General features: G+C 35.4%; 1 protein-coding gene across 7 annotated transcripts in view; it reads left to right on the forward strand.

Annotated features, from left to right (window-relative positions):
• The first annotated feature begins 443 nt into the window (after positions 1 to 443).
• The window catches only part of LOC127837406 (exonuclease mut-7 homolog), a 49,137-nt gene continuing 25,841 nt past the window's right edge, over positions 444 to 23,739 (forward strand). For all 7 annotated transcript variants that reach the window (XR_008029274.1, XM_052364460.1, XM_052364462.1 and 4 more), the window contains exons 1-7: positions 444 to 611; positions 11,867 to 12,040; positions 12,840 to 12,913; positions 13,851 to 15,053; positions 17,994 to 18,047; positions 18,767 to 18,906; positions 19,490 to 19,590. Coding sequence is in view for 6 of the 7 variants with exons in the window: in XM_052364460.1 (XP_052220420.1) it covers positions 479 to 611; positions 11,867 to 12,040; positions 12,840 to 12,913; positions 13,851 to 15,053; positions 17,994 to 18,047; positions 18,767 to 18,906; positions 19,490 to 19,590 (1,879 nt within the window). In the remaining variant the exon portion in view is untranslated. The remainder of the gene's footprint in view (positions 612 to 11,866; positions 12,041 to 12,839; positions 12,914 to 13,850; positions 15,054 to 17,993; positions 18,048 to 18,766; positions 18,907 to 19,489; positions 19,591 to 23,739) is intronic.

Below are 23,739 nucleotides of genomic sequence, written 5' to 3' on the forward strand. Positions count from 1 at the left end.
TTTGTGAGAGGTGGCGCGCGTGATTAACGGCCGTGTTTATAGTTACTATGGACATTATGTATGTTCAATCATCCCTAAGATTTAATTGTTTATGATTACCAAAATAAATGTAAGTTGAGCATTGAGAGTGAATGAAAGACACAGAGCGTTTTTCCCTCAAAATGCCCCCCTCCCACGCGGTTTAACGATATATATGGCATTCACACGTGAAAATCTTAGAGATCTGAAAATATGTATTGTTTGTAAATTTTTCTTGATGCATGCAAATCATTGTTATTTTGTAAACTATATAAGCATGGTTTAAAGAAAGAAACATCCGAAAATCAACTTTTAATCGACCATCTATTAGAAGCACACGCAGAGTTGTCGTTCCTTACTCTCACCCGTCGTGCAAGAGTTTTTGTAGAGTTGCTTGTGTGTAACCTATTTCCATTTCGGCTTATTTCCGTTTAAATGCAAGAAAATGTGAAAGTTGGAAATGATCGTTTTCTTTCATTCTATTTTGCTGTCGCTATTTGATTTATATAAAAAAGCTCGTACAAAACGTTCTGAGAATAAAGGCACGCAAGTTTCAGAAGAAAAACTTGACAAATATCAAGCATTTTTGGCAGGTAAATTAAATGCAACATCATATATCGAACGGTAGGGGTTTTACGGACATATCATTTCGGACATTATTCTAGAAGGTAAGGGTGCACTCGGGCTTCCACCTCGAGCCAAACACCAATGTTTTATTGCAGAGTCTACACAAATATGTTGGCAACCTTGATATGAACACAGTTTCACTTTAAGTTCAACAAATGGCAATAATCCAGCTCCCAGGAATAGACCCTCTTCCTCTAGTCAATATTAATTGCCGCCTTAGAGTCTTTTGATGATTTTTGCTTTGGCAGACTCTTGGCGTCAATAGTCCACTCTATCTTTTTAATAGCAAGAGTTTTCCTTCTTTGTCTATATTGATGCGCAAGGAATTTGGTACGCAACATTCAAGCCCCGATATCAGACAGTTAATATCAACGGATTGCAATAATATTTACATACCTGTGTATATAATTCATTTCTCAATAATGTTCCGTAAGAATTATGTAATGACTCTTTCAATTTTGCACGCCTGACCAATTTAAATCAACACACTTCTCACATTTTCCATTCCAATCGCTGTGCCCGCTGTATAACGCAGCCTATTACACGGTAATGCCTTCTTCTGATTGGTTGATATTTAAATATTTCATAACATGGCGAGAGGTCAGTGATTGTATTGTGATTTAAGCAGAAGTTTAACTGAAACAAATTATGCCTTTTAACTTCAATTCGACGCTATTTGAGGTAAAAACGGACTTCTTAACTAAAACTTTATGAGTTGGTAATGTTATTTTGCAATTTTAAGCATATTGATATAATAGTATTGTATTTATTTTTCGTTATGGTTTTTACAGACCGGAGTTTCAGCGTTCAGATTTATTCTGAACGCGAATTATTTCAGCTACTCTTCCTCTGCAGGCTCTGGGTCACTGGGAGTTGCAAAAAACAAGATTTTTTATGAAAATTCTGCCGCATGGATACCAAGTGGCACTTTAATTGGGAAAATGAGCAACATTAACTATTATTAAATGTCGCCGTGGTGTAATGGATATGGTGTCCGCCTTGCGACCGGGAGGTCACGGGTTCGATCCCCACCGTGGGAGCGTTCTTTAGATCTCCCCCAAAGACACCAAGTACTGGTTCTAGGCCCAGGAAACGGACTCGAGAGCGTTTATATAAGCCTAAGGCTTTCGACGCAATCGAGCTAAAATAAATAGGTTTAAACTAACTATTTTCTGTCATAAATTACAGGGTTTTTTCTCCACTTTTTGGGAAGATAGCCCATGGCTTTGGAATTGGGAATTTTATCGGCATTTTCATGAAATTGGGAAAATAAATTCATTAGCCTTTTTTTCACACGAAAAGTCCACTGATTAGGGAAATACTAAATTTGATATAACTCTTTATAATCATTCAAATTAAAAGAACAAAATCATATAATACTTTGTTATATGTAATTGAATTAAAATTGAGATAAAATACGCATAAGACACTTCTTTCTAAAAAAAAATTTTTTTTTTGGAAATTGGGAATTTTTTGCCACATTTTGGGAAAAAAGTATACTTTTTGGGATTGGGAACATAGCCGAATTTCAGCTATAAAATCAGGCCAAAAAAACCTTTGAATTAACACAAACAGGTCATAAATTTATCCTTAATGCTCAAATTAAAACAACTTGCTTGATGCGGTGTGCTCGCAGAATAATATTTAAGTTTTTGCAATGGAAAACACAGAATATTCCAAAATTGAAAATATGCTTATGTGTAAATCATCTATCTCTGGAATCCTGGGCAAATCAACCAATGGTGCTATTTGCTACACCCACTTTCTCCGGAACCTCCGTAAGATAGACGAATCGTCAATTCAAGACTTCTGTTTTCAGTTTCATTTTTTTATCAACTTTTTGTGTTGAGCATACCCAAAAGTATTTTAAATCCACTGGAAAATCCGGTCCTGTGGACTTAGGTAACTTGCAGGACTGGGTTTCATAGGTCCGAAACGTTAACATACACAAATATACAGCGACACGAATTACCCAAATCTACCCAAATCTACATAAATCTTTGTAAAAATCATTATTTTGCATCATGTTTGTGTGTTGGGAACTATTGTTTTGTTTTATGCTTCATCTTTATTCCAGACAATATGTAATTTTTTTCAAAAAAGTACTTTAATAAATATAGGTAACACACCACTTACTTAATGATCTTCCCAAATCTACACCAACCAAAACTAATTCAAGCTACTTTTGTCATAAATTTTGAAACAAATATATTAACCTGTGGTTGCTATAGAATTGTGTCGCAAAGACCAACTAATGTCTTAAAAGTACAGAGTTAGAAAGATAGAGCTAAATCACGGTAAGTAATAAAACAAATAAAAGCCAATAACAGGCTTAACAGTGTACCGAAAGCGCAGTGTCAGTATCAAAAGTGAACTGTTAAATAATCAGATGACCTGTTAAATTTTCAATTAAAGAATAACATTAAAACTTTTTTTATAAATTAATTTTTCATAGACTTTATCATACAAATTCGATCTTAAACGCGCTACATAATTTTAGTTAACGATGTTAGCCTATAAAACAACATGCAACAATGATGACGGGAATCAATTGCGTGACAATAAAAGTATTAATAAAGCAACCAGCGAGCACCTTTGTTGTTACAGATAGGGGTAAAGTTTCGAAAATTGGTACCATTCTAATGGTTTAGTCGTTAAATTTAAATTGAGATAGGGGCGTTTAGCATAGACGTAAAGGGCACGTTTATTAACAACTATTAAAGGCACTCGATTTAGGCTTTCGTCTGATTATTTGATGTTTTGTAAACCAACTTGCAATACTGACTGCTCGCGTAAACATGCAGTCTGCGAAATAAGCGCACGCCCGGCGGCCTGGGCGTGTAAATTATAGCTCGGGCCTATTAAAATTGCCATATCGTACGTCCGTCGGGCCAGTAGAAATTCCGTGTATCAATATTGTTTACATTTTTAAGTGTGATAAACGTCATTATTTTATGAATACTTCGCGAAGATTTCCGAAAGAACTTCGTTCAAGTTCGCCTAAAATAAGAAATTTAAACGCGTTCTGATTGGTCCATACATTCATCTGTTATTTTCGAGTAGTGATCCATTCCACGTGGTGAATAATTTAGACTGGTTGTGTACTATTGGCACATGTCATGCTGATGTGTTTACTGCTGAAGTAAACCAATCGAAGACCGCTGCTTGCATTTCCGGAATAAACAGGTTATTTTGTAACCTTGTGTGTGTGTTTACGTTCCGTAAGTTTATTTCCAAAGTTGTAAGTCCCTAAGCGCGTAAGGCTGCATTATGCTTAAATACGTAGCTGAAGCGAAGCGTGGCAAGAAACTGCAAGCAAGTGAAGTCAATAAAGTCATGGTTGCTTGTTTTACAGGATATGGTTTCTGATGAAGATGATTTCCAGGATGACAGTGATGATGAGATGAACAAAGAAGTTGTTTATCAAAAAAAAAAATAGTTATGATTAATAAAGGACATATTTACCTTGACTTGTTATATTGTGTTGTAATTGTTGTTCCAATTGCAATAGGATTTACAGTTAACATTACCTGAGAACTTGTACTTTTTAATAGATTATCAGATAATGGGTTATCAAAGATGAAACCCATAAGCAGGGTGTATATTTTAACAAATTTACTTTGGGCTAGTAATTTTGCTGCTGGGCTTCTTGTCTTCACCATTCCAGAAGCCCGAAGGGCTAGTGGATAAAATGAACTATCGTGAAGACTGAACATGTGCATAGAAATATAAATTGTATCAAGATTATCACTTTTGTTGAAATCATGATCAGTTAGCGTCGTATTTGCTCTAGCAGAAATTAATATTATAAGTCTTATAGTCGAACTAACTTGCGTAATCAACAATTGAACCGCAACCGTTTAAGCGAGTTTTAATTGACCAGTCGCCAAATTATCGATCTCTCCGCCCACATAGTCACGTGGTCTAGTGATTAGAAAACTCCGACAAGCAGATCGCAATTATAGCGGATTACGTGAGGGAAATTCTATATTTGTAATGATGTATTATGCTCTTTTCTAAAAAATAAGTTATTAAAGCCGCACACTAACCTAAAGTGCTTTGTAAAACGTTAATACAATCATAAAAACTTTAGAGAGAAATGGCGTAATCAAAATAAATGAGTTAACGGCAGACTGACTATCAGAAACGTTTCTTATACATATTATATAGGGAGGTGATGAAAAATCCGTTGTAAAAATGAGCATTTATTTCATATTGATTTTGAACTTGTATTCAACCGTCTGACAGTGAATATATAATTTTGAAAATACTTTTATTAAATGCAAATGACATGTCCATATCATGATGGGTTTTTTGTTTATTAAAAATGTTTAGATCTTTGTTTTATTGTGTTATTTTTAAAAAGACACCGATTTTTTTTATTTGTAACCATAATTTAATACAGGCCTAATTTCGTGGTTTCATTAACAGATAGTCTAATATGCATTTTATTTCATTTATGTTTAATGCGAACCTGTTATATTTCACTATCAAAAAATGAAATGTTGGTATAACGGTGCTGTTCACGAACATTCGAATTGAATACATTTAGCATATTATGCATTTGCTTATTTATAACAAGATAGCCCTTATATGTTAATTGCAATTTTCGCTTTTCTCCCCGTATCAATATATGTTGTATTAGAAATGTTGTTGTTGTATTATAAACCGTACATTTACACTTGAAGTCGCTTTAAGCTGGCTAAGCCGCGTTGAAATCACCATTGTGTTGTTTTTACTTTAGTTAAAACAATATTTAAGTTAACAATTTATAATGATTTCCCTTGTTTATGATCCACAGAAAATAAATATATAATTGGAAAGCATTTAAGTAATTAAATAGTTTTCTTTTCTTGTGTACAGTACCTAACAATGCCTTAATGTTCCTTCATTCTGAGATCCACGCAACATACTGTTATTTATTAATCATCGACAATTACGCTGAGATTAAAAAGCACGTGTGGCAATTATTATGTTGCCCAAACTGCTTAATAATATTGTGCATCAAACGGTATAACACGTTTTATAGAACATACACCTGGTGTGGTTAAACTATTTATTGTGTTTGTTTTCTCATTACTCGTTCATATGTTCAAGAAATAAAGATAAAATAATAACCTTTTATAAAGTATGTTTAGCACCTACAATTTTGAATAATGATCGAACAGTAATGATCATGCATTTGATATAAAATCTGTGTAAACTCTTAAAAATTACGTCCATTCCATATGTACAACACGCTTTGTTTGTCGGACAAAATGGCGGCCAGATAAGCGTTGCTGAGGGGTGTGTGAAAAATCGATATCTGATTGGCTGATCGACAAAATGTGGGCGGAGTTGGCGACTGGTCAATTAAGAGCGAATCATTAAACAAATTAAGTTACAAACCAACACTCGTTAAGTCATTAAGATCATTACATAAACTATTTATTAAAAATTCTTTCAGTTACAGAAACTGGTGACATAAAAACGGACAATAAGCCAGTTCTCATTAAATGGAAAACATATATGTCTGTATACATTTAAACTTTAACACAAATTGTTTTTCTAAGCTGATAATTTGTACGATTACGTATTTGTTTTGTTAATTCACACCAGCCATTGTCCTTTCTCGATAACCAGTTCTAACCTGTGTTGATGTACACTGCGTATACACGTATACATTTTTTGGTTTAATAACACTTTGAATAGTTTGATGTATTGGCCCACAGTCTACAGTTTAAAGAATTAATTATCTAGAACGATTATTTTTAGCGACATAATTGTGAGTTTTTCTCTAAATTTTTTGGCATATTTGGCAAACGACAGGGGAAACCCTTAAAAAAGTAACAGACTCAAATTTGACTTAAAATTGACATTATGATAAATGGAAAAATTAAATGGGAATGAAAATAAACAACATAATACTAAACAATGAAAACTGAATAATCACAATTCACAAAATTCTCACTCAGTATTTTAAAGAAAAAATATTTGTACCTCGAATTATTTAAAAACGATACAATTACTCAATAGAAAATTCCAGAAATATACTGGTATGCAAATTGCAAGTAAAACAAATGTTTTAAGAAACTGATAGTTAAGCTTGACAGTGACTAAAAAATGTTAATAAATATTTACACAAAACGCACATAAATACTGGTAAGAAATTAATGAAGTGCCTTTATGAAAACAAAACACATGTCTGATATCAATTACGTAATGCAACAGACTCCGTTTTAAAAGCGCAAAGCATTTACATGTGTATCAGAATTTAGAAACTTTCATTGACAAAAATGTACGGGTCGCCAAATCATATGACAGAATTAACATAAAAATTTCAACAAACTGGCCAAAAAGATACATAAATCAATGAACAGAAAGTTGAACCTAAATTTGAACGGAAACAAACTGTATGTGCAAGGTTATACATGCCACCTTCCATGGCTTTACACATGGCACAGATTTGTATTCACTAACTTGGCAGTTGGAATTTTTTGCTGAAGCCAAATAGTGCAGCCAAAAGCTGTAAGACCTAGAACAAAATAAAATGTTACTGGCTAAAAAAACATAATTTACACTGGTAGGTAAATAAGACCCTTAATGTGAAAAAATTATAATTTAAGCCAAGATGCATGTCACTGTAACATGTAGAAGTGTTTCACCTATAAGTTTCGTAAGGTAATCGTGCTGTTTGTCAGATTTTGATTATGATATGTCACATCAACATTTACAAAGCTAGTTAATAATTTTCAGGTGTCCTGTCAATAAAAATGGGGGTCCCAATAAATATGCTGTCTGTGTCAAAGTCAATTAGTTAAAAGTATAGTAATCGATTATTTAAGTAAACAATAGCTGAGATTTAACACACACCGATACAATTAAAAATTGTATTTATTTTTATAGTTTAATCTGGCTTACCAGATAATTAGCTATCATATAAACCTCTGTAATCTTTTCTTTCATAGCGACATAAATAGCTCACATTTACGCAAAGTTATCTCAATTCGGGACTTTTCAACTAGCAACAGCGGGTGCACGATTGGTCGATAAATCAACAAGCGAAACAACTCATACATCCTTCAAGAAAATTACGCACTGCAGTTGTCTTTCAGAGTTTCTTGTTGATATTACGAGAACCAATACGTCAAAATGATTGTGCGTTAAATGGGACGCAAATTAACAAATATGACGGGTCCTGACTAGGATTTTATGCGTATTTGACGCAGAATATCGCTTCCCGTAAAACCCTGGGTTTTGAATTTAAGGTGTATGTACACAATTTAGAAAATGCAAAGTGAATTTTTTCAATCCTGTTATTTATCACTTTATTTTTCTTTTCAGAATGATTGTTGTGTTACTTGCTACATGTATTTTTATTACAATTTGCTAACTAAATTTACATAATTTGTTCAATTTCTCTACATTGTTTATCAGCTGATTTAATCATAAGTGTGCAAGATATTATGGCTCAGTAAGCAAAATTGACAAATCACTTGCACTTATTTCTTCGAGTCATGGAGTTGCTTTACGCTTTTCTAGAGCTTGATTGGTTGTTGTAGGCTTGGGTACGCTTAACCCTTTCCCACCCAGAAGCAAAGTTAAAATGGCTATGTGCAAACATCATAAAACCAGAACAGCCTGCAAGTTACTCGCAGTCTGTTCAGGTTTTATGCTGTTTGCTGCTGACGGGTTGGAAATTAAGAGTTTGAAACTTTAATCTAGTAAGAAAGGTCTTTAATTAAATTTAACTTTCTGAGGGACTACACATGTGTCAAAATACGTATCAAAGTGGTAAAGGGTTAAGAAAACTTATGTATCTTTGTCAGCTAATTTTTAGCGAGGCTGTTTTCGGAGAAAACCCGAGCTAGTTTCATAGCCAGCTCGTCCGCTGTCCGCCGTTGGCGTCGTGCTTAAACAGTGTTTTTTATGGCAATTTTGGGGCCGATATTCGGCCCCATTCCCCTCAAAAAAGAGTATATATTTTTCCCCCATTTTGTAAAAAAAATCCCCTCCAGAAGTAAAATTTTTTTTTGAGAAATAACTGTCTCATAATCATGATAAATATATCTAAAATTTATTTCATAAACAACTAACAAAGTATAAAACTATAATTTATATTATTTTGAATTATTATAAAGAGTTATACAGTGGATTTCGCTTAATTGAATAGCCCATTTGTCACGTCCGAATATTCAATTATCCGGAGTATTCAATTATATGGAATCAGTTATATTTTCAAATGTTTTCACTAACCAGGTGTAATCCTCCTGGAAATTGTGCTTTTCATGAATAATCAAAACATCGTTTCTACACGTAAAGCGCGTTTAAAAAAAGTTAATGTTGGAATTTAATATTGAATCCATTATAAATATAATATAAATGTTTTGTTGAATTCCCAAATGAGAATACAAATTTTGTAATCCAAAACACACTTTCTAGCTTTAAATAAAACGTCCACATGTATTTCCTTTGCCCCCAACAAAAAACTAGCGAAAACTATGCAGCAATGTACAATGTCACGCCATACGGTGCGTGTAATGATTTTTCCTATTTTCATTTTATTGCTTACCCAACGCTTATGCTAGCAATATCTATTGCTCATGTATTGTCCTGGTAAAAAGCGCGCGAAAATTAGCGTGGGTGTATATACACTGTCGAAGGAAAACTTTGTAGCGAAGAGAATGCTGTATCTTTGACGCCATGCACTTTCAGGTAGTTTAGTTTTGAAACAGGTAATGTACTGTGTACTGATTTACCGGAAAATCTGGTTAATACTGGATTTAATTTTGGGTATTGTGAAAACATGATCAGCAGTATTAAATAGTTTTTATACGCCCGTATAAAATACGGGACGTATTATGTGAAACCCCTTGGCGGGCGGCGGGCGGCGGGCGGCGGGCGGAAGGCATCACTTTGTCCGGACTCTAATTCAAATTGTATTCATCCGATCTTCACCAAACTTGGTCAGCAGTTGCATCTAGTTGATATCTAGGCCAAGTTCGAATATGGGTCATGCCGGGTCAAAAACTAGGTCATAGGGTCAATAAGTGCATTTTCAAAGGGGCCACTTTGTCCGGACTCTATTTCAAATTGTATTCATCCGATCTTCACCAAACTTGGTCAGCAGTTGCATCTAGTTGATATCTAGGCCAAGTTCGAATATGGGTCATGCCGGGTCAAAAACTAGGTCATAGGGTCAATAAGTGCATTTTCAAAGGGGCCACTTTGTCCGGACTCTATTTCAAATTGTATTCATCCGATCTTCACCAAACTTGGTCAGCAGTTGCATCTAGTTGATATATAGGCCAAGTTCGAATATGGGTCATGCCGGGTCAAAAACTAGGTCATAGGGTCAATTAGTGCATTTTCAACGGCGCCACTTTGTCCGGACTCTAATTCAAATTGTATTCATCCGATCTTCACCAAATTTGGTCAGAAGTTGTGTCTAGATGATATGTAGGTCAAGTTCAAATATGGGTCATGCCGGGTCAAAAACTAGGTCACGAGGTTACTTAGTGCATTTCAAGCATTTAGCATGGTGTCCGCTCTCTAATTGAAGTAGTTTTCATCTGATCTTCACCTAATTTGGTCAGAAGTTGTGTCTAGATGATATGTAGGTCAAGTTCGAACATGGGTCATGCCGGGTCAAAAACGAGGTCACATAGTGCATTTCAAGCATTAAGCATGTTGTCCGCTCTTTAATTGAAGTAGTTTTCATCTGATCTTCACCAAATTTAGTCAGATGTTACATCTAAGTGATATCTAGGTCAAGTTCAAATATGGGTCATGCCGGGTCAATAACTAGGTCTTGAGGACACTTTCAAGCATTGAGCATGGTGTCCAAAACCTTAGAACGGGCGTATCTTGTGACAGTTTGGCACTCTTGTTTCCAAATCAGTAGACTTTTCACATTAATTGCATTTTTCTCCCAAAATGGCCAGGAAATGGCCTGATGTATATATATTGTGTCAATACTTGTTGATAAAATCATTCCATTTTGGTCCATTTTATTGATAAAATAGTGCTCAAATTTGCCATTTTATCGATTTAAAAGATCCCAATTATACTCAAAATGGCTTGGAAAACTGAGACTGTGCATGAAGGCTGAATTGTCTGAAACTAATGTTGAGAAAATCATTGATATATATTTTTATTTTAAGAAAAAGGACAAAGACATTCAGCTGTGAATATTATATTCATACAAACATGTGTATTAATATAATAAATATCAATACATATAAACAAGTGAATTTTTTATTTTCCCCTTTTCCTAAAAAACGACGCATTTTTCCCCTTTGGACGGGCCCCGCCACCATTCCCCTATAAGTGAAAAAAAACCACTGTAAAACCTTAACATTGGCTCTAAAATCAAAGTGCTTCAACCTACAACTTTGAAACTTCATATGCAGATGCACCTTGATGAGTTCTACACGCCACACCCATTTTTGGGTCACTAGGTCAAAGGTCAAGGTCACTGTGACCTCTAATATCAAACTTTAACATAGGCTCTAAAATCAAAGTGCTTCCACCTACAACTTTGAAACTGAATATGTAGTTGCACCTTGATGAGTTCTACATGCCACACCCATTTTTGGGTCACTAGGTTTAAGGTCAAAGTCACTGTGACCTCTAATATAAAACTTTAACAAAAACCTTAACATTGCCTCTAAAATCAAAGTGCTACCACCTACAATTTTGAAACTTCATATGTAGATTCACCTTGATGAGTTCTACACCCCACACCCATTTTGGGTCACTTGGTCAAAGGTCAAGGTCACTGTGACCTCTAAACAAACAAACAAAAACTTTCTGACAAGCATTCACAGTGTGGCACCCGTTATGTGGTGCTCTTGTTTGAAATTACTTATGGTTATATTGTGTCAATATTATGTAAAATGGCCTCTATATTATCAAAACTCCTACTCAAAAAGCATGTTGATTCAGGTTTTGTTCAACAAGGATTTTGTTTCGTATTCCGTAGTGCTTTTTACGACATCGGACTTTAGTCGGGAATATAACTCGGGCACAGTCTAAATTTGCCGGGTATGTGTAAGAATATTTTCTGTACCTGGGTACATTTTCTAGGCTCATAAATTTGGATGCAAATGATTATGGTCCAACGTTAATGCAACTATCTTGTCACACATATTTAATTTTTTTAATCAAAACACTATTGCTTACACTGAATGTGTGCTAATACTTGTTACTAAATATGTTAAAATTGTATTTTTGGTTTCAGAAATAGAAAAATTGCAACAGAAAAGTGTGCATTCTAGCTCATGTTGTCAGAGAACAACCACAAAACGCATCATGTATGAAGACTTCTATTCAGACTCGGACTCTGATGGGTTTGAGGTCACGTCTGGACCAGCATCAGACTACCATGTCATAGCTGTTGCCGTGTCCGCTCCTGGTAACACTGCAGCCATCACTAAGAAGATAATTAATTTTCACATTAATATGGTTGGACACTGGTTGTTGTTGCAATACTGAAAAATAGCTCCAAAAAGTACTTGTATATACAGTTTCCTAAAAGTTACAGGTTCAATTTTCCTAACAACAGTTCTAACAACAATATATCATAACGATTGGATTATTCATTTTAGTTCAACATATACTGCATTCAATCATAAATTTTCATTTATTTAATTTAAAACAATATTAACCCAAGACGTTATTATGTCAATATAATTTTTAATATGATATTTGTACGCAAAAAAGGCACAACTAAATTTCTTTTCCCAATCCAATGAGCATCAGACCCATTCCCAAAGTGGTGGGAAAATACTTCAATGGGCAATAGACTTAATCTTGAGCTAGTAGTAAAAACACTCATATGTACTTCCATACAAAAAACGTTGACCCATTTTATCCACCAATGGTACATGTATTTTAATTCCGATAATAACGGATCATGCAGTATTTGAATTTGAAAGGAATTTTAATGGCTTGGCTTTGTTTGTAAGTGCAGATAAGAGGGTTTTTCCAAAAGCTACCTTATTCTGCAATTCTACAATAATATTAATGATAGCTAAAAATGTTCTACAAATTACATTATTGCCATAATTAACTTTAAGATCTAACAAGTAATGACATAGTTCACTTTGTAATTAAGTAACAAATTAATGCTTAAGGCATACAGTGCTCAATTGTAATTCTTAAAGCTTTTGCAAGCACAAGATGGTAGTATTTTTACTATTGACTCATTTCAGTATCAGCCTCCAGCTTAGCAAGTGGCCCACCAGCCATTGGAAGAGGAATCACCACCACAAATCATCAGACATCTGTGAGTCAATAGAAGTATTAGTTTAGATTGTTTTAGTACATGCTGTCAACTTTCTTTGCCCTGTGGCATTATTCCCACTTGGCCCTTTTAAAGTATATAATAAAACCTTTACCACTTCGATACATATTTTTATGCATTTGAAGTCCCTTAGAAAGTAAATATAATTGAATGTAAGACCTTTCTTACTTAATTCAAGTCTTAAAGGCTTCATTTCCAACCCTTAGATACTGATGGGCAGCAAAAACATCAAACCTGAACAGACAGCAAGTTACTCGCAGGCTGTTCTGGTTTTATGCTGTTTGCAAAAGCCATTTTAACTTAGCTTCTTATGGGGGGAAGGTTTAAGTACCTTAGCACTTCATTCAGCAAGTAGATTACATATATAATTTGATGAAGGTGGAGCTTAAGTTTTAAAAATTGTTATTACCCTATTAGTTACTTTATTAATATTGAGTCTTTACCTGGGTGAGTTTAGGAAAAGGTGTTCAGGGTTAAGGTCATGGTTGCTTATAATAAAAAAAAAATATTGTAGATTGATTTTAACATGCAATCTTCGATGGTATAGCCTCTATATTTTGAAAACATACATCCTTCTGTCTTGTAAAGACACTCAATTCAGTTGATAAATTATAAACTTATGCATACACTTGTAAACACAGATTTGCTTACGCCTTTCCCTCTCTGAAGTGAAAATGGCTATGTGCAAACAACATAAAACCAGAACAGCCTGCAAGTTACAGAGTAACTCGCAGTCTGTTCAGGTTTTATGCTGTTTGCTGCTCATCAATATCTAAGGGGTTGGAAATGAACCCCTTAAAACTTGAATCTAGTAGGAAAGGTCTTTAAATAAATTTATCTTTCTTAGAGACTACTAATGCGTAAAAATACGTATCTTAGTGGTAAAGGGTTACTCTAACCAGCAAGTTACCTGTTACAGACCAATACAGAGACACATCATCCGCTCCAGAGGCAAGGGTTTGGGCGAGGTATGACTGTATCTCAGCCTAATTATCATGGGAATAACACATGGAACCGCGGGGCCTCATCCAGTGCCCATATCAACCAAAGTCAGGATAGTTACAGCAATTGTAACCAAGGTCATGATAGTTATGGTCGTGGTTTGTCACACAAGTTCGGTTCTGGTTCACACGCACACTCACCACAGTACTCAAGCAAACCGTATAAATCACATGGCAGGGGCCTTTCAGTGCAGGCAGAGTCTCTGCATTCCAGGCAAGGCAAGCATGATACATGGACACCTGGTGTGCGAGCAAATCCTGGGCAGTGGCCTGCACAGTCTAGAGGGAGAGGGGTATGGCAGAAAAGTTCACAGAGTCCTCAAACTAAGGCAGAATCTTGTAGCACTTTTGTTGGAGCTCAAACTGTGGACACTGGAGTAGAGATCTGGGCCTCCAGTCAGCAGGAAACTAACCCACGCTCTGTGGTTAACCACTGGGATGATGATGGGACTGATCAGGTATTGACACATTCGGTGGCCAATGATGCCAAAGGTGAGGATAATACTGACAAGATTGATGCCATTTCAGAATGGAAACCAGAGGTGATACCTGGTGTGTATAAGCTGAAGCCAAAGGAAAACAAACCTTTTGAAGCAAAAGTTCTTGTGCCAACGGTCAAACAACAAGTGGATTCTTCCATTAAGGAGTCAGACACAGCAATGTGGGCAGCAAAAATACTGGCCTCAAACCCTGCCCAGCCAAGCTTTGAAAGCATGAAGAAAATCAGTTCACAGCTAGAACACATGTGGCAGGACGATTCAAATAAAGATCGTACCAACATTTCTCGATATCTTTCCCATCAGTTCAGCAATTCTGTCAATCCGTACGTCCTCTTGATTCACATCCTGCAATCAGCAGCTGATACGCATGTTCCCAAGACAACCACCCTGGCCTTTTGGGTCTTCAAAGAATTTGAAAAGTTTTGTAAGCAAAATAATTCAAGACTTTCAGTGGATACGTATGTCAGCAAACAAATGCAAATGGAGATTTTCAACCTGTGTACGGTGAAACATATGACGATGTTTGAGCTGGCAGTACGTTGCTTTGGTCTGTGTTATCCCGGCAACGACCAGTTTCTTCCGGCTGTGAGATCGTTTGTAGAGAACAAGAAATTCAAAGAGGTAAGACCAAATCAAAATCCTACCTTACCTACATCTATTGTTTTGATGACATTCTTGTTAATTAGATTGGAGGTATTTTCAATTATTGTTGATCAAATTTTGTAATAGTTTTATTTTTATATAAACGGTCCTAAATCCTTTCTGTTTGTTTTATTGTATAAAGATTCAAACCATAACATATGTCCAACATCTAAGTGTCACAGTTAACTGACATATTGGAATGATTGATATTGTATTTTTATTTTATGCTGTTAATACATGTACAACAGTTATGCCATTTATAGAGAAATGTCAGTGTAAAAAAATCAAGTGTTATGAACTAGGAAAAATAACAGTGAAAATATGGATAAATGTCCTTGCTCTTATGCAAAATGATATCATTAATTTATTATTATCCCGCGTCAAAGGGCGAAATGATATAGAATTGGCGTTGTCTGTCAGTCTGTCTGTCTGTCAGTACGTCCATCTTTTACAAATTTTTTTTTGGCGGGGGATATGGTTTCAAAGAATTCGCTTGTTCCGTCTAAATTCATTATTTTAACACATAAATATATAAACAAAGGGCAGCAAAGATTAATTTATAAAGAACGTTTATGTTTAGAGATTGATTACCTTTATACACTTTTGATCATAGAAAACAAATGGGCTGCACACTGTGTAAAGGGGGTTTAATGCATGTGCGTAATGTGTTGTACCAGATAAGCTTGTGCACTCTGTTTAGGCTTATCAGGGACGACACTTTTCCCTCTTGTTTTATTATGTTTAAAGGAAGACTGTTCTTAATGAAAATCCAGTTTAGGCTGAAAGTGCCGTCCCTGATTAGCCTGTGTGGACTGAACAGGCTAATCTAGGATGAAACTTTATGCACATGCATTAAACCCCCTTTTCACAGAGGACGGCCCAAATATATTTTCACTAGTGGCTGGGCTGCTCATGAAAATATAAATGTGTTTGATATCTCATTATTGAAATCAATTGACATGACGCCTTATCTATGATTGCTCCGCCCACTTAATCACGTGGCTCAGCGGGTAGCAAACCTAGACAAGCTACATGTAAAACCAAAATGGCTTCATTGCCTTTATACTGCATGTAGATTAATCAATTAATGCGATATTCCGGATTATTTTTATGGACTTTTTGACACCACATGAAACTTGTATAAGGGGTTTGTGTCATTAAGTTATTCTGTGAATGCAAAAAAAAATACGTTTATAGAGAACATCAGCTAATTATAACGGGTTTTTCGGTACATGAATAACGCTCTCAAACGCATGTGCGCTGACCGAAATCGAACCTGTTATTACGCGTGATGTTGGTATTAGCAATAAATAAACACTTCTTCAACGGCATTTACCCATGTTATTTACGTAACATTTCCACTTGTGTATTTGACATGAAATAGCGCTTTAAACTGGGATTTCGGTGAAGTTTTACACGCTTTCTGACACCGAGTGTACCAAAATCCCACCTGTTATTACGTATAAAAGTGATATTAATAATATTAAGCATTGCTTATGGGACATTTATCAATCACTATAATTGAAAGTGCAAGACAGCACAATAAGTTTGGTCATTGTCATATATAAAGTAGCGCTGTATGAAGGGGAATTCAGTAAAGCTACCTGTATCAGACGCTGGCGCAGGTACCGACTTCTCACAAGTTCGGCATTTATTGGTTATATCAGTAATAATAAATCTTATTATGTGGCATTTATCTATTCGATTCTATTAAAATAGAAACATATACCGGTAATCGTTTTCACTTGTTTCTGACACACAAAACTCGATTTATAACGGGGATTTCGTTAAGTTAAGCAAAGTTGGTACCAATCTTCTCCATTATTCTACAAGCACACGTGATATAATTCATACTTAATAATGCGTAGTAATTTCTAGCATAACATTTTTCAGTTTTTTAAATAAATAAATGCTCCATAAGGGTGATCTCGGTAATTCTACACATTGAAGCTTCCACTTGCTCTTGTCAAGACCGCATTTCCGCGTTTGAAATGGTATATATTTAATTAATCTAACTTATGGATACCGAATGTCAGAGTTACATAAAACCTATTTACACCGTTTTTGCCTTATTTCATTTCCGCTTTTTTATCGAACAAATCAAACGAAACTTGTTGAAAAAAATATGAACTAGGCATTCGATCTCAAAGGTGGATTAAAAGCGTTCATTGGTGACATCACATGTCTGCACATGTGTAGATACCGTTATTAATATAATATATCACGTGTCACCTTCTAATAACATGTATAATGGCAATAAAGTGCATTACTATCAGAGTAATAAAACACAGCACGAATAAGGCTTCATGCTGGGTTTTATTTCTCTTGAAGTAATGCAGATGAACCTCGCTTCTGTATATTAATTACCTAGTAACTGATAAAACTATTTTTTTTTTTAAACGTGAAATATTATGTGATAATCAGATCGATAACATAAACTATTTAAATCTGCTAGTATATCCGATAAAAATATATTGTAATTGTCTTTGACAGTGTTGACGTTCAGTTGTTCGTGGTGACGACCGCATGCATTTATACATCTTTTACACTTCTCAAGATCTCTTTTCGGCTTTGGAAACGATATAAATTAAATGTCACCAACTAATCTTTCAGGATATCGATTGTCCGAGTTACATAGTCCCCATCGACACCGTTTAACCATTTTTAATCTACTTTTTTAAAGAGGAAAACAAAGAACTTGATTGACAGGCTGCGTCATGTCAATTATCTACCAAAAGCATAATACATCCCTCTTATTTTTTATTATTATATAAAAGTAATATTTAGAAAATATTTATTATTATTTTTGCCAAGTAGTTATTTATGTTGCCAAAAGATGACAATATTATATTATAAATATTAGTGCAGTGCTTTTTAAACATGATATATCAGTACCTCTGTGTGCTCTTTCTGTTGCAGGCAGCTGTCTGTGTGGGCAGACTTGGGTTACAGCACCATTTTCAAATGCATGAGGTCAGTTATCGAGGAAACAGGAAAACAGGGCTTAATGCATGTGCCTAAAGTCTTGTCCCAGAATAGCCTGGGCTGTTCGAAGTCGGCAAACATGCAGTTTAGGCGGAAAGTTTTGTCCATGATAAACCTGTCTGGACTGCACAGGCTTATCAGGAATGCTTTGTAAAATAAGATTTATGAAAAACTAATAAATTGAGCAGTATTTTCTACTTTAAAGATGTTCATGTCAAATGACCTTAACACCTAAAACAAAACAGTGTGGGTTTTTTCCCTTCAAAATCAGGGCTTGTATATGGTCCCATGCTTAATTGAAAATTAATATATATATAAATATTTCCCAAAGAGAGGTTCCACCCCCACTTATTTTTTTAAATATTTGTTTTAACATTTAGTTCATCTTTCTTCCAGATTTTTAAATTGAACCTTAGTAAAAAAAACATTGAAAACACTTATTCTCAGTTTCTAAACATTTGTTAGCAAAACGACAACACTTATTCTAGGCATAACATGTGATTTTGCCCAATCTGAAAGGACCCGGCCCAAATTTTAAAATGGTGAAAAAAATCACTTCAAAACGAGATATTATACTGTTAAAATTATGGTTGTCAATATATCTTTGTGGAACTATTTTAAATACAAGCCAAGATGTTGTAAAAACACACACACACACACTTATTTGATACACACATCTGAATACCTAAGGTCATATTGTACTGCAGATTGTGTTACCTCTGCTGCTACAAGACAAGGTGAATCTTGTAGAGACGTACGTGTGTGGCTTCCCCGACCACCAGAGGATCCTAGTGCAGTACCTTGACCACCTGTGTGATAGAGAAACTGACCTTGACCTTGTAGTCAGGTAGGTCAATAGTTCAGTACCTTGACCACCTGTGTGATAGAGAGACTGACCTTGACCTTGTAGTCAGGTAGGTCAATAGTTCAGGACCTTGACCACTTGTGTGATAGAGAAACTGACCTTGACCTTGTTTTCAGGTAGGTCATCAGTTCAGCATCTTTGAGATAGGGACTGACCCTCAAGAGGTCAGGGCAAACCTGTATTTTCTATTGTTGAATCTGAATACCTCTTACCTGCACCCAGCAGTCATTTTTCTAAGAATACAATAGATGTTTAATTAATCAAATTCATTCAAGTTTAATCTCTTAGTTTAGTCGGTCTGTTTTTAAGTAATCATCAATTTACTCAACAATTGCACCTCTTTTATGCATGCATGTATATTTACTTTAATGATTTTGCCGTACATAGCCAATATCTTTCATAGAAGACATTTAACCTTACTTAACCCTTTCCTGCTCAGAAGCAATGCAAAACTTGATACTATTAAGAAGGGTCTTTATTTTAATTGGGTTTTCTAAGGGACTGCAAACAGGTCAAAATGCATATCTTAGTGGTGAAAGTTCTCTTGTGTTTTGTGCCTATCCAGATCTGTCAGCCACCTTCCAGGGGTGAGGCCCTCCAGGGCTCAGAGGAAACCCCTCAGCAAGCTGGCTGTCAGGCTCATGAAGTTGTACAAGATACCACAAGGTCAGAAGTGTACAATATTCGTTTTGTTTAGTCTAACTAAGATTGACTCTCGGAAGATTTCATAATCGTCTACTATTAAAAAGAGAAAAATATGTTAGAACGATAGAACTACACTTCAACACCGTTATTTCGAAGTCGTCGGGACCGTTAAAAAAACTTCGGATTAACGATAATTCGAAATAAACATTGTACAGAAGACTTCTTTGATTCTGTTAAAGTAAAACGTTGTGGAATTCGCATGGTTCGGTTACACGCTCACTTAAAAACGTAAACAAGTCAGATAGCAATAAATTCTACTTGTAACAAACGGAGGAATAAAACGATTCTATTTCTAGTTTTTATTTTTCTCTAATTTCAGAACATATAAAATATGACAGAACAGAACAGACAGTTTATTAAGACTTATACAAATGTACATCGTCTAAATACATGAAATATAATACACAATATTGTCATGTGTCTCTATATATCAACGTATGGGTTATAACAAAATGTAATCTTACAATTTGAAACAAAGTATAAATAAAGTATATAAAATATAACGAATAGCACAAAAGATCAGACATACATACATATGAATACATTTTTGGAAATGAATAAACATTTTTTTTAAATAATAAACGATGTCTCTCTGAACACCGGCGTTCGCGCAGACGACAAAGATGTAATTATCGGCTTTTGACGCGCCACGACAGAGGTGTGAAATTACAATCAGTATTTTGCAGTTTTGACTTCGGATTAAAGATTGATAATTAGGTGCGAATTAAAGTGTTGGGACCGACAGAATCACTTTGAGTAAACGATTTCCTCAGTTTAACGAAGTTCGGATTAACAATACAATTTTACATTAAACAAAGAAGAACCAAAATCGGAACCCGAAAAATACTTCGAAATAACAGTGACTTCGGATTATCGGTGTTCGAAATAACGGTGTTGAAGTGTACATTATTACAAGTGAAAAATAAACTGCTGGAGCACATCAGCCATTGGTTTATCACATTTACAGCTGCTTACATACATAGTTTTGAGGAATGCTACAATTTTTATGAATTTAATGCAGCAGGTTTTTTTTTGGCCCGATTTTATAGCCGAAATTCGGCTATGTTCCCAATCCCAAAAAGTATACTTTTTTCCCAAAATGTGGCAAAAAATTCTTAAATTCCAAAAAAAAAAAAAGAAAAAAAAAAAAAAATTTTTTTTTTTTTTTTTTTTTTTTGGAAAGAAGTCTTATGCGTATTTTATCTCAATTTCAATTCAATTACATATAACAAAGTATTATATGATTTTGTTCTTTTAATTTAAATGATTATAAAGAGTTATATCAAATTTAGTATTTCCCTAATCAGTGGACTTTTCATGTGGAAAAAAAGGCTAATGAATTTATTTTCCCAATTTCATGAAAATGCCGATAAAATTCCCAATTCCAAAGCCATGGGCTATCTTCCCAAAAAGTGGAAAAAAAACCCTGATGCAGATAAAAGACAAGTTTACACGTCAGGTTGGACCAACTGTTTAGGATTTTCTGTATTGACCTTCGTCGGTCTAGGACCAACAGAACTGAACAATTTTAGCCCACTGAATATGCCTCAGATACATTTTGTATTATTTTATCTATCTGACTTGTCTAGCCCCTTAAAATGCAAAAGATGCATTCATGAGTATATGGACCGGTGAATGTTTATACGTTGACCACACATGCTTACTGTTATAATTATGGACTGTTTTTACAAGATATTGGCAAATGATGTCACCACCCAGGTTACACACAGCTAAATTGCATTGTACTATAGTAGCTCATATTATACGCCCTTTACCATTGGTAATGGGGGCTATATAGGAGTCAATTTGTCGGTTGGTCAGTCGGTCTGTCCCGAAATTTCATCCGATCTTCACCAAACTTGGTCACAAGTTGTATCTAGATGATGTGTAGGTCAAGTTTGAATATGGGTCATGCCGGGTCAAAAACTAGGTCACTAGGTCACTTAGTGTGTTTTTAACCGAAAGTTTGTCCGGACCATAACTATGTCATTTAACGTTAGAATTAAAGATAACTTGGTACATTTGTTCACCATCATGGGACGGTGTGTCGTGTGAAAAATGTACGTCAATATCTCCAAGGTCAAGGTCACACTTGGAGTTCAAAGGTCAAATGCTTGTCCGGGCCTTAACTTTATCATTTATAGTGAGATTTTCAAATCTTTGGCAAATTTGTTCACCATCATTGGACGGTGTGTGGCGCGAAAGAGTTACGTCAATATCTCCAAGGTCAAGGTCACACATTGAGTTCAAAGATAAAAAATGGCGATAAATGAGCTTGTCTCGCAATAACTATGTCATTCATTGTGAGATATTAAAATCATTAGGCACATTTGTTCAACATCATTGGACGGTGTGTTGCGCAAAAGAATTATGTTAATATATTCAAGGTCAAGGTCGCGCTTTAAGTTCAAAGGTTAAAATGGCCATAAATGATCTTGTCCAAGCCATGACTATGTTGTTCATTGTGAGATTTTACAATCATTTGGCACATTTGTTCACCATCATTGGCTGGTCGGGCGCTCAAAAGAATTACGTCGATATCTCCAAGGTCAAGGTCACACTTTGAGTTTAAAGGTAAAAAATGGCCATAAATGAGCTTGTCCGGGCCATAACTATGTCATTCATTGTGAGATTTTAAAATCATTATGCACATTTGTTCACCATCATTGGACAGTGTGTCGCGCGAAAGAATTACTTTGACATCTCCAAGATCAAGGCCACACTATGAGTTCAAAGGTCAAAAATGGCCGTAAATGATCTTGTCAGGGCCATTTTAACTAGTTTGTCATTCATTGTGAGATTTTAAAAGTACGTGGTTCATTTCTTCACAATCATAGGAAAATGTGTCATGTGAAAGATTTATGTCGATATCTTCAAGGTCAAGGTCACACCTGGAGTTCAAAAGTGAAAATTGACCATAAATGAGCTTGTCCAGGCCATAACTATGTCATTAATTGTGAGATTTTAAAATGACGCTGTACACCAATTTTGTTCACAGTCATTGGACTGCGTGTCATATGAAAGAATTCAAGATTTCAAAGGTCAAAATGGCCATAAATAATAATGGCATAATAATTCTTAAAAATCGCCATTTAGATTCCCTTGTTTTGTGAAGACAGCATGCAATATACAATGTAGTCTGTGTCAATGCGGCAGGTGGGGGTATACGTCACGTCTGTGACAAAGCTCTAGTTGTGTATGGATGTTGTAACTGGTTATTGTTTAAAAATGATTTGTGATTTATCAAAATTACTTTAAAAAGTCTACAATATATACTATACATAGTTTGATATGTGAATATATTTTGGACATAAAAATACTTGAAGAGTTATTCAATCCTTGTCAATGTGTGTGGATACACAATATGAAAACATGCATAGGCACAATTAAGAGAAAAGAACCCCACTTTGTACCCAATGGCATTATAGTGACCAGCCAGCCAGCCCCAATGTGTATATTGATCTCAGCCTTTAGCATTGGTCCATACAATAATATGGGGCCTCCCGGCTTGTCACTATAAGCCATTGCGCCACATTGGGTTTCCTTGTTACTAACACACTATAATTGAGAAGACGGCAGTGCTCCAGCTAGGCCCAAATGGAAGGTCGGGCTGCCCTGCCCATCTGAAACCCCGCCCTGCCCTACTGAAGCCCCGCCCTGCCCTTCAAAAAAATAATATTTGTTTGTGTGTTTTTTTTGGAGACATTATAATGTATAAATCTGTTATTACATTGTTATTAATTTATTCCTTATTGTACATTGTTATTTATTTATTATGCCCCCCTTCAAAGAAGAGGGGGTATATTGCTTTGCACATGTCGGTCGGTCGGTCTGTCAGTCGGTCCGTCCACCAGGTGGTTTCCGGATGATAACTCAAGAACGCTTGGGGCTAGGATCATGAAACTTCATAGGTACATTGATCATGACTTGCAGATGACCCCTATTGATCTTGAGGTCACTAGGTCAAAGGTCAAGGTCACGGTGACCCAAAAAAGTAAAATGGTATCTGGATGATAACTCAAGAACGCATACGCCTAGGATCATGAAACTTCATAGGTAGATTGATCATGACTCGCAGATGACCCCTATTGATTTTGGGGTCACAAGGTC

This window comes from Dreissena polymorpha, chromosome 7 (genome assembly GCF_020536995.1).
Source record: "Dreissena polymorpha isolate Duluth1 chromosome 7, UMN_Dpol_1.0, whole genome shotgun sequence".
Taxonomy (NCBI): domain Eukaryota; kingdom Metazoa; phylum Mollusca; class Bivalvia; order Myida; family Dreissenidae; genus Dreissena; species Dreissena polymorpha.